This window comes from Tubulanus polymorphus, chromosome 7 (genome assembly GCF_964204645.1).
Source record: "Tubulanus polymorphus chromosome 7, tnTubPoly1.2, whole genome shotgun sequence".
Taxonomy (NCBI): domain Eukaryota; kingdom Metazoa; phylum Nemertea; class Palaeonemertea; order Tubulaniformes; family Tubulanidae; genus Tubulanus; species Tubulanus polymorphus.
The window spans coordinates 8,988,985-9,001,939 of NC_134031.1; the positions used below are offsets into that span (position 1 = coordinate 8,988,985).

Here is a 12,955-nt window from a genome sequence, read left to right on the forward strand (position 1 = left end):
TGGCAAGAATTAACAATAATATTAAATTTACACACGTGAAAGCTACACTAACAATAATTAGAAAATCTGTGTGAAACTATAATATTGTTGAACCTATCGTCTACAAGAAACTGAAATCGCTTTGCATTAATGTGAGCATCAAAATGTACAAAAAGAAATTCAGGCTAAGGCTTGAGAAACAAAATAACAAAAAGACTTAACCCTTTCAGTGCTGACTAATTAATACCCTATAGTGCTGGAGATAATTTGAAAATTCTAAAAAATTCCACCCTAGTGTGTTGAACAACGGGAATACCACTATAGTACGTCTACACTGCGGCGCGGTGTATCGTTAGTTACTAGTATTTCACTATGTTTGACACATGCTACCATTTTTCAAGAGAGATAATTACTAATTACTAATTACATCAATACACTGCAGTGCGGTGTACTAGCAAAATCTATCACTGATTAATACACCGCACTGAAAGGGTTAAGGAATGTAGAAACTGAATCAATGTAAAAACTAGTATTTGTCAAACATTCATACGCATAAGTCTTTGAAAATAAAGATGAATATGACGACATCCATAAATAAATATAATACAGAATATACAGTTGAGACACGCAGACAATGTTGATTATACCTCGCTCGTAAGGGGAACGACAGTCATATCAAAGTCAAGCTATGTAAAGAGAAAGATACACATGATGACAGTTAATATATACTTTAACCAAAATCGACCAAGATTTCCTTGACACAAAATTGTTAAGAATAGCTCTATTGCATTATCAACAGATTAATAATAATAAGAGATATTAAGAAAATTTCTTTAGAAGTGAGATACTGATTCTTGTACTAGCATGAAGCAAGAGCCATAGTGTCAGCAAAGTCAGAATTAAAATAATCAGGAATCAATAAAAGGTTTAGCAAAAACAAGCAGAACTGCTTGTTCAACAATAATCAGCTGAACAGACGAAGCGAAGTTTATGAGTTAGAAATAGGGCTACCCTCCCCCCACATAAAACAATCATACCAAGTCACAAGAAAATCAATCAAAACTGAAGACTGTAGAGCGGGAACAACATCGGCACGCCGGTGGTACAGACAGACACAGGCGATGACAATACCTCTCACATCTTACGGCCAAGGAGTAGAAATGGCAAAACTGTCAATATTGCATACATCTTTTGACTTAACAAATTAGTCTAAAAATGTTCTGACCACTTAGTATATATAAATATGATACCAACATTTCATCTGCATGCATTTTTGATAATGATGTACATGTATGTCTTGATATTTCTCACAAGCCCATAGGAAATAGGAATAACTGATTGTTTATCATAAATAAAAACAGAAAAATTTAGCACGTATATGCTTGATATGTATATGTAGTTCCCGCAAATTACAAGAATCAATTGCAGTCAAGGATCGAACAGCTGTTTTAGCAACTCAACAAGCACAAGTCACAATTATTTCTTGTCTGAATTAAGCATTCGATACACTTGATATAATCAATAGATATTTAGCTTTAACATTTTTGAAATGTTGCTCATTACACCTCATTCGTGCCATGTTCAATTTGAGTAATGTTTTCATAGGTCTAAGATTTGTTCAATGATAAAATTCTATGATACATAAATGGAACAGCAGAAATGCTGACGATGACATATTGTTTACCTGTTCTTTACTTTGACCAGCTTTTGCTTTTCGCACCTTGTTTTTAGCTGCATCGAGATCTAGTCTTTTAGTCTCGAGTATCTTGCGTTCCTTCTGCAAATGAAAATTTTGGATCCTTTATTAAAACCCACAACCAATCACTTCATCTATAGTTAGTAAAGGAACCAGCTCACATTTCTTCTAGTTCAGGCAGATAGGTTGGCTGGTTGGTTGATATTTGTAGACTCTCAGAAAGGGCAGTCTATATTTTTCATACCAGAGGGCTGGAAATCCCAAACTATAAAGCTCCAAATCATGGGTTTAATCATCATTCAGGGCTAAATCCGAACATAAATCAACAGGCTCAATTGCAAAATTGCAATAAAAATGAATTCCTTTCTTTCAAGACTGAAATTTCGGTGGATAAGTACCCTAAAGTTTGCTCCTTTAAGGATGCACTGTGAAACTAGGGGTCCTGGGACACTATGCCCACTCGGGATATGATTAGAAATGCACAACGATCTAACACTACCAATATTCGATGCCTTCTGGTGAACACAGGAACTAATCACCTTGAAGCTAACCACAATCATAGATCATGTGTGCTAAAATTTTGCAAATTTATTGTGGAAACAAAATATGCCTCGTACCGATTTAACATGGCAATACTCAGTTATTCCTCTATTCAATGTCCTCTGGTGTCCCTAAAACTGGGCGATTCCAATTCCCTGCGAGATGTACCCTACCACACGGTGTTGTCGATGCGCTTACTCTTTGAATCACACTATTAGCACGCAATTCTATCTGACATAGTTCTATGTTACTGTTCAGTTACCAGCTGCAGCAGCAGTCAGAATGTAGTCGGACAAAAAGATTCGCACCAGGGCCAACATCGGTTATCGAAGTTAATCGACTGCTTGCGATCTTAGTAGACTTGATCCGCACGATCGCTCTAGGTTGGGCCGTAGTTTTAGCAGATGGCTGCTAACGTGAAATGTGCTACTACCAAACATGTACCGCGGTTGCATAAAAATTATTCTGATAGAAACCGCGGCTAGTACCAATAGTACGTTTTTTAGACCCAAGGAATCAACGCGGAGAAGCAAATAAGTAACAGCTGTATCTTCACAAATAACGTTAAAAAAGGTACAATTTTATATATAATCTTCAATATCATTCAACTTTTATTAACTCTTCTAGATACAGCACACTCGCATTTATCACAATTTAGATGCAAGAGACGCATTAAAAATCCAAAGCCAGAATATGCATAATGTGTATCAGCTGTTTTGGTCTGACATCGTTCATTTTGTGATATTTCTCTTGACCGCATAAACATACCTCAGTTAGGTCTTAATACGACCAGTGAAAGAGTGCAGTCTAAATAAACCATTGTTTTTATATCCATTTTAGAATGCCGCATTTATTAGATTAAAGGTTTATGGTAACATACACCTCATAGATGCGGGCTCATTGATGATAGATTAATTGCCTATGTAGGTTCTCCATTTTCTCATTTGAAGTATCGTTAATTTGAGTGACGATAGTAATAGATTATCACATAGGCCTTCCAGGTACCAGTAATAAAAACATGCGTCCGGTGCCTTGTCCAACAAGGGGTATCCCGTGGAAAAACACGGTAACTATGTACAGTGAAAATGAAGAAATTCCGTGTTTCTGGAAAATTCTGCAATTCCGTGATTCCGCGATATGACAACACCACCTACCACAGTGCTGACAATGATCAAATATCAAGACAACAAGTTAAAACCAGTTGATATTTTCCTCAAAAATCTTTTTCCATCTATAAATGAGGACTGATGACAATAAAATGGTTGCCAATTGCAAGAAAATTGACTGACTGAAAAGCCTATCTCATATGTTTTAGAGCCATTACCTAAGTATACCCATCATAAAATTCATTGAAAATTGGCAAACCGTTAGGAAGCTACTTGTCGTAGAATTCAGGCAAAAATGACAATTTAGGCCATAAAAAAAGGTCATAAGACGGTCATCTCGTGTCCGATCAACCAAATTTTTCTTGATGAGCCCTGGGATGATACATATACATCGAAAGATCAAGATTATTGGGGCACCTTTTCCCTGAAAAACATAACAAGAGCCCTAAGGGGCACTATGGCCAGCTTTTCATAAAATGGCAAATGATGCATTCTGTGGGTTACATTTGTCAAAATACACTCTCAGCTCAGAGTTATAACCTATAATTTACACAATACAATTGTGTTTTCATAAGTACCACAGACAGCCACTGGAGCATGCAGGAACCCACAGATAAATCTTTACCCCTAGTCTTAGTGATTTGAATGTGGAATAGAATTGAACTTTCTGAAATTTGCTCAATTAAACAAAATTGAATTGATTCGATATTTTAATTGTTCATTAAAGTAAAATTGAATTGGATTTGATATTTTTTGCAGAATGAAATTTGATTGAATTTGCAGTTTGAGCACATGGCTAATTAACATATCAAGGTCATCCATCCGATTTGAGAAAAAGCTATTTTTCTTGGACTTGGCATAATTTTCAATGATATTTTCTGTAGCGCAAATAAAAACATTCCTCCAAAAAACCAAACAATTTACAGAAATTGATCTTGAAATACAATTCTTAAATCTTAGAATAAAACCCTGAAGTAAAACAGTACTTGATACCGCGGGTTCACGTGAACACCTGCTGATCTCTGCGGCTAAGCCAATCATAGAGGAGTCTTTGCATTCTGATTGGCATTTTAAAACCGATATTTTTGCGATCAGATTTTTGTGAAAAAGCTCATATAAATTTTAACGAGGCCCTTTTTCAAAATTCAGCTCTGTAGGATAAGGAGAATGGATAATACTTTAATGAATGATTTGTATGAATATATGCTCAGTTGCACAGTCAAAGGGCCTTAGCTCTGGAAACCATGTCATTTAAATTTGCTCCATTTGTATAGTAATAATAGGCTCAGCCTATGGCTGGCCTAAAAATGTGAAACAAAAATGGCCATATCTGACAGGACCAGTTATTGGGCTGTAGATGTGTCTAGAGTAGATACATGTATAGTCATGTCTTGATATACCACCAACATTGGTTTTAATGGCAGTATATGTCGAGATTCAATTATAACAGTCCCTTAGTGCTACATTTATGGTGAACTGAGCATGGTTGAGGCTGCATTAGCCCTGGTTACAGACCATTTACTCATACTATGTACATGCAGTATATCATAGCATTGCAGTTCAGCCTTCTATGAAAGTTTTCAAAATCTGCCATTTTGTGTGTGACCTGGTCCATCAAAGGATATCCCATTTTTGGGATCGAAACCTCATTGGAATGCGAAGATTTGCCACTTTTATCTATCTGACTGGACTTAAACAATAATGGCCAACTATGCTATGTTTAGTGTACGCTGTGAATGTGACATCAAGTGACAATCAATAACTCGTGGGTCTCAGAGAATAATAATTATTGAGGCTATAGGCCATGGACTCTAAAACGCAGTCAATGGTAGTAGCCTTCTGAATGTAGGGAAATAATGTCCCCGGAAAAAATGTCTCATTATGTAGAAAAAATGTCCCAGTCTATTATTACTAATTTAGTAAATTTCCCACTGAAATAACACCAAAGAGCAAACTTGGTAATTGTGTAAATTGCACACTAACCATGAAAAATAATTCATTGAGTGACCATTTATTCATTGAGGATTATAGGCCCAGAATATTGACATTAATTAATTTTGCCTATTGAGAACATGTGAACTCAAACATGATACGTCAACTTTAAGAAGATTTTAAATCTATAATACATATAATTAAATCAAAGTAGAGCCATTTTTTGTTATCAAATGTTAAAATTGTAATTAAAATGTATTACCAAGTTTGTTCTCTGGTGTTATTATGATGTGAAATTAACTACATGAGCAAGTTAGTAATGATAGGCTGGGACATTTTTTCCGGGGACATATTTTCCACAGGACATTTTTTTCTGGGGACATATTTTCCGGGATATTTTTTCCGGGGACATTTTTACCGTATACCTAGCCTACTATGTACGTAGTTGTTTACAGACAGGCTATACAATTTAAATTCAATACACTTAGAGCGGAGAACAGAATTACTGGTTATGATCATCTTCTTTGACCTTCCGATGCAGATGAGTTGGCTGTGATACAAGTGGGTTGGACATTTCAGGGTTTCTATCACGCCATATAGGCGTAGGTGAATCAATAATTTTAAGAGAAAATTCATCTATGCATCCGAAAAAATGAATGTATATCATATCTATTACATCTAAAGATCAATTGTAGCCAGCCTATTCATGAAAATTCTTATTATCATATTAGCGGTATTCAATGAGTTAACTACCCATACCAGTAAGAAATGTTATTTTTTCGATAAACACTGAACTTGAATGTATGGTTTCGAAAAAAGAATAACAGGTGCGTGATTCTTCTGAATGCACACTGACTATTTGCTATGCGCATGACGTATTATGGGCTAAACAGCTAATACGTGGACTTGTACATTTAGCAAGTATTTTATCCGTGACAGTAGATAATTTTTTTATATTTCAAAATCGAAATTAATATTTTGCCAGGTCATTTTTAGCTAAGAAAAGATATATCTGTAGATATTTCCTCAATTAATGGATCTAAACTTAGTCTTTGTCACCTTTACCCAGTTTTGGCAGCTCAAGCAGGCTGTCTCGTTTATTGAGTATAGCCGCGTTCACATTAGATTCTGCGCTTATGATGTACCGTATTTCGCTGGTGCCAAATCCACCAAAATACAGCGCTTACACAGCCATTTACGTTCACATGTAGAGTCGGCAATTCGGCACTCAGTAAGCCCAGTATAGTAGTCACCCAGTGTGGCAATAGAGGGGGGTGTAATTAGTTTTTAGTGTATTTTACTATAAGGATGTTAATACGTTAATGAATCTGCGTTCACACTACAGAAAATACGCGGCCAGCTCAGTGCCGTACTGAGATCGGTTTTTCGGTGCGAATCGTAATAAGCCGCATATTTCAGTACGGAACTGAATAAGCCGCGAATAATTTCCTAGTGTGAACCCTTAGTAATGTACTGAAATCCTAGTCTGAACGCAGTTTATTTCTTATGTTCAACAACTGGCACTATTTTTGAACAAGTTATGTAATAGCTATATAAATAACTCTCAACTCACCTGCCCTCGCAACTAGTTTAGCTCTCCTCAGGTAATTAGTGTGTAATTTGTCATTAAGATTTGGATGAACCAATCGCTAGAAGTTTTGGTCACTAATTACTTGATGGGAGTGTCTTAATCAACTTGGTTTTGGGCAGCACAGATTTGATCACTCTGTGCCTGCTATCCAATTGATTGAGACATCAAATAAACTGGTATTAGTAAATTCAATGGTTCGAATTTTCAGGTGAGTGACCTCCATTTTTCATAGTTAAATCTTATAGGCCTATATATTCAATGTATACTTTTTATCCAATTATTATCACTGTGTGCCCGCTATCCAACTGATTGAGACGTCAAATTAACTGGTATTAGTAAATTAATTCAATAGTTTGAATTTTCAGTTCTGCGAAATTAGCAACACCCAAAAACAGCCCTGAGAGCCATTGTAATGAACAGCCACTGTAGCTGGCAGTAACAAATACCTCAGATCAATCTTTTCCCTGTGGTCTCATTGATTTGAATGCGGAATAGAATTGAATTTTCTGAAATTTGCTCAATAAAACAAAATTGAATTGATTCGATATTTTAATTGTTCATTAAAGTAAAATTGAATTGGATTTGATATTTTTTGCAGAATAAAATTTGATTGAAATTGTTTGAGCACATGGCTAATTAGCATATCAAGGTCGTCCATGCGATTTGAGAAAACGCTATTTTTCCCGGACTGCATAATTTTCAATATTTAAAATAAAAAATATTCCTCCCAAAATATAAATCAACAAAAAATTTCACAGAAATCGATTTTGAAATACAATTCTAAATCTTAAAATAAAACCCGGAAGTAAAACAGTTGACGATACCGCGGGTTAAAGTGAACACCTGCTGATCTCTGCGGCTATTTAACAACACTAAATGTCCATGATAATTGTTGTATACTTTTGAACTATATTCTATATTCCTTTAATGTTTGTTTACTTGCAATAGCTCTTTGTTTCTTGAGACAGTTTGTCTGTGTCTAATGCCTTAATTGTTGTTTGCCTCACTGTCATGTCACTACTCATCACCTTTGTTTTTGTATCATTTTCCATGTCTCCACCTTTCGTATCTCAATGTATATAAATAGTTTGTGTGTAAAAATAAGTCAGTGCCAGTTTTGGTATTCCAAGCTGTGAGTTAAGTCTCACTCTCTTTGCTCTGTTCCGGATTTCCGATGTTGACCATTTTTCGAGAATAGGACAGAAAATCATAGAGGAGTCTTTACTTTCTGATTGTCATTTTGAAACAGATATCTTTGCGTTTAGATTTTCGAGAAAAAGCTCATATAAATTTTAACGAGGCCCTTTTTCATAATTCAGCTTCGTAGGATTTGGAGAATGGATAATGCTTTAATGAATGATTTGTATGAATACATGCTCAGTTGCACAGTCAAAGGGCCTTAGCTCTGGAAACCATGCCATTTAAATTTACTCCATTTGTAGGCCTTTAGTAATAGGCTCAGCCTACAGCTGGCCTTAAAACAAAAGCTATTTAAGGCTACACTTGATCTTTAAGAGAGCATTCCTTTATGTACGCTTACTATCAAACAAAATTTAGCAATTTTTTTCAAATACTTTCTTCGGAATACGCGTAAGTCGGACAAAAAATAACAGTCCCGAGTGATCCGATTCATGCCTACTCTATAAAAATCCTGGCAGTTTATCGGGAGTTGGTATAATATTGGGACATGGGCTAAACAAAATATCAAGACAATCGATTGAAGCATCTTCAAAACTTCCAGAATAACTGGATTCTGTTGATATCCATCAACGGGCAAACGAGTAAACACAAAAAGTGAATGCAATAGCCCACTGGTATTAGTCCCAAGAAGGCTAAAAATTAGTGTCCATCAGTTTGCATGAGATCAATTTTTGTGTATTCTAAAGCATATATTCATTCTACAAATGTTTCAGCTTCAAACTGTTGATAAAATGCAGAGTGGTTCCCTAACTAAGTGAATTTACTACATTTTCTAAACCTCTGTCATCAACATGAGATTTCCTTAAATTTCTCTTTCCTATAATAGCTTCTGATTGGAGATGTAATGTGAAATTGCGGTGTCGTCATATCGCGGAACAACGGAATCGCAGAATTTGAAAAAAAAAACACGGAATTTCTTCATTTTCACTTTTAACAGAAACTGTGTTTTCCCGTGGGGATACCCATTGTCGGACGAGGCACCGGACTGATCGATGCACTGAGTTAGGTTTGAATCCCATTATTTGCAGGCTATTTCATCGGAAATTATGCGATTACGTTGACTGGCTGCCAGCTGCAACCTGCAGCAGCAGACAGAATCAAATAGGAAAAAGAGACAACCTAGGCGAAGTTTGGTTAGTCGACTTTTTGCGAACTTCAGAACGAATATTGTCAGTTGAATTTGAGCACCGTTCGCAGTATGTCGGCCCCGCCATAGTTCTACGTGGTTCCAAACAAGTACCGATTTAGTAATAAGATATAAGATTCTTATTTGATTCAAATAATCAGCACGTAGGAACAAATATGTAATTGCAGTCATTAAGAAAACCGGCGGCATCTAAAAAAACGAAACTATTTTATCATCTCTAATATCATTTAATTTTCATTAACTTTCCCAGATACACTACATTTGTAACAAATGGGATTAAGACGGTCCATATTATAATCATTTTTATAAGTACGCTTCTATATCATAATCATTATTTTCATTATATCTATTAATCGTATCGAAATATTAGTATGCAATCATCTTAGGAAAAGATATCTGAGTTTTTAGATTATGTAAAATGTTATTGTATCAAAAGTTAGATTTATTAATTATGTAGTTTGTGTCACTGAGTATGGCAGTTGACAACGCCTGTCTTTGCTCATACTCAGACCTTACGGCTCCTCCTGTATTGTCTCTAGTTGAGAACCCGGAACTATTTTAACAATGAGTATCTGTTAGTTTGTGTTCTGTTTATTTTTTGGGGTTCCTAGGTGACCCTAGCTGACCTATCAGGGCTCGAGCTCTGCCTGTGTTCAACCAATCAGCGTTGGTGTTCAGTGGGTTGGGGAAATCAATGTGGGGACCCAAACTCGGGTTGAAAAACTCAGTCGATTTCCGGAACTCACCGTGAACTAGTTAAAATAAATACAGAGATATACATTATATTACATCTATGAAATATTGTTATTTTTAGCTTCTACCTCTCGTTCCTCTGAGCTTCGTTCCTCTGGCAACCAGATAATAATTTGGTTGCTATAAACTCGCCTATAACAATGTAGAAACACAACACACATGAACAATCCTAAAGCCAGAATGAAACATACATAATGTCCATTTATTCACCGATATTATTTGATTCCTTTAGTATAGTACAGCGATTCTCTGCATCACAGATTGAGTTGTTGACTGGCGATATAATGAATTATCACATACTGGTACCCGTTTATGAAAACATGTGTCCAATGCCTTCTCCGACAATGGGAAAACCTGGTTACTAATTATAGTGAAAATGAAGAAATTCTGTGTGTTTGAAAAATTCTGCGATTCCGTTGTTCTGCGATATGACAAGACCGGTGCGATTGTGCTTCTGTCCATTAGATTGAAAATACTGTAATACAAATCCTACAATCTGAACTCGGATCATGCGCTAATCTAACTAGTTAAGCATTTTGAAAGCCCTGAAGGTTTTGATCAGTCCAACGAAGAATAAGAGCAAACCCTGAACCCAACAAGTATCTAGTCTACACATAATGAACTTCAATACCTCCTGACTTCCCAATTTAGCATGAAAATAGCGAAAAAACCATGATTTGTATCGTAATGATTTGTATCAGATTCTTTAAGTTATACATTTTTCAAAATCAATATTTACAAGTCACGTTAACACTACCATTTAGTTGTCTGTTCTGAATTAAGAATGGACCAAATCAGAATGCGCATTGACATAGGTAGTTATCACTGTTCCCACGAGATGTCGCCTTGATTATACCGAGTTTCATCTACTGATACAAAATGTCATCTAACGTTCGTAAGCATACCAAAAATACTTTCACAATTATGAATAAATTGTTTTTGGGATCAAATATGACTGACTTGATGCGGTTACTTTCAAAATAAATCGGAAGGCCTTATTTTTGATAGCTTGGTTTACGGGACCCGCCTCCCGAAATTTGAAGAAAAGTCAAATAAAAAAATTTTTTCTAAATTTTTATTCCTGTCTGTGGAACAAATTCAGTGGAAAAACGAGGAAAAAAAAGTTTTTCACCTCCGCCGAATGAGAATCCTGGCTTGAATGATGACAAAATTGAAAAACACAAGGTTCTTTTTTGATCACAGTTTACAGAATTCGAAGTTTCCAAGAATCATTTGTTTGGAGATATGTATATTGCCCTATCAACAGTTGCCTCTTCCTTCAAAAAGTGATCTTATCTCACTGAGGGAATTCTTTAAAGATTTTTTTCCTCCTCCGAAATGATATTTTAATAGGTCTACCCCGTAATCCAAGCTATTAAAAAAAAAGTCCATAGAATCAACAAACACTTATGGAACATCAATGATATCTACCGCAGAGATTCACTAAAATTCAAACATAGACCCAATTTTTGTTCACACCCACATCCAGGCCTGGATCCGTCTCTTAGGTCAGACCAAATAGGCCTGTTCTAAAATGGAATGGAACAATTTCAGAACAAACTAAATGCTTACGCCAGTCTTAATTGGAATGTACCACATTGAGACCATTCTAAACAATGTAGTGTAAACGCTGCTAGACACCATCTCAAGTTCACTATGAATAAAGTTGTGAGCTTGTTTATTTCTACTACCGGTAATTATTGGATGACAAGAGTGATGAACACTGTTGAACAGTGGGTTACAGGCGATATTGTTTCGTGGAACTTTTTTATAAAAGGTTCTTTTCACTCACTGAAACAGCAAGCCGCAAAGCGGGGCAGTCTGAGTGGACGCCAATTGTGTGCTGGGTGGACAACCCCCTCAAATTTTCGGGAAATTATATAAAAAATTTAACTATTTAAACTATTTAAAAATCATCTAAAAATACATTTGAAAGATGTGTTTTGAGAGGCTCTAGATAACCAAATTGAGACTAATCATTTTGTGCTTAAATATACTATATGGCAGACGAAATTGAGCGGAGCTCAGGGAGAAATGATTGTGTTGACCAAAATCCACCCAGTCCCACCGGCCACTCCTAACATGTTATTATAAACTCAATAACGAGGACTTGAACTTATGAACAATATGGGATTCACAGGCTAAAAATTTTTGCGACATCAAATAAATTATACATTACCTTAATTCATAGAAATGTTAATGCATTGGTGTAACACATAAGGCCTTTAATACTATCACATTTAAATGGGATACAAAATAAATTAAACTGTTAGTAGAATGCTTCATTTACCTGCACAGTTTTCATGTCACCTTCCAGGAAGTTTTTCAGGGGTGTTAAGAAATTTCCATGTGCATTGTTGATATATTCCTTTTGAGCCAGACCTATTCTCATCTCTGCTTGGCCACACTTTATCAATGCATTTCCTTATCAAATGAATAAGGATAACATTGTTAACAAAAACATACACTGGTAATAATCAATTGAATTAATTAATCAAGATACATTTTTTTTTTACTTTACATCACAGGTTAATATATATCCAGACCCATGTTTTTGACTGGTCGCATTTGAAGGAGGATTTAAGGCCCTCCCTGAGAGAATTTTGAAGCTGTGATGTTCTGAGCAAATGAACAAATCTAATAAAGGTCTACAAACTATCATTTTTTAAAGTCGAGTGCAAGGTTTCTGCTTCCAACTAGGCCTCTAGCCTGTCAACATTACCTGCGACAGCGTTTTCATGCGGGTAAATCTATATGCCCCTCTCAACTTAAGTATAAAAATCTAATTAAGGACTACCAGTCCAGTCGGACCAACTGAATACATTTTACTTTAGAGCACAAAAAATCTGTTCTGAGATTTACAATAACGATGAATTCTTGGTGCACTGTGTAGTAAGCATAGATGTTCAACTCTGATATGGTTATGGCATCACTGGCAAAGCCTGGTGAAGGGCTTTCCCTTTTTCAATGCTAAACTACCTTAATATTATTTCTAATAATCAAAATACCTA

General features: G+C 35.7%; 1 protein-coding gene across 1 annotated transcript in view; it reads right to left on the bottom strand.

The window, feature by feature from the left end:
• Nucleotides 1–12,955, bottom strand: part of LOC141909048 (endophilin-B1-like) — an 82,656-nt gene that overhangs the window by 52,590 nt on the left and 17,111 nt on the right. Inside the window, exons 4-5 of the mRNA XM_074799380.1 lie at nt 12,235–12,368; nt 1,664–1,756 (exon numbers count right to left, since the gene is read on the bottom strand). Coding sequence (XP_074655481.1) covers nt 1,664–1,756; nt 12,235–12,368 — 227 coding nt within the window. The remainder of the gene's footprint in view (nt 1–1,663; nt 1,757–12,234; nt 12,369–12,955) is intronic.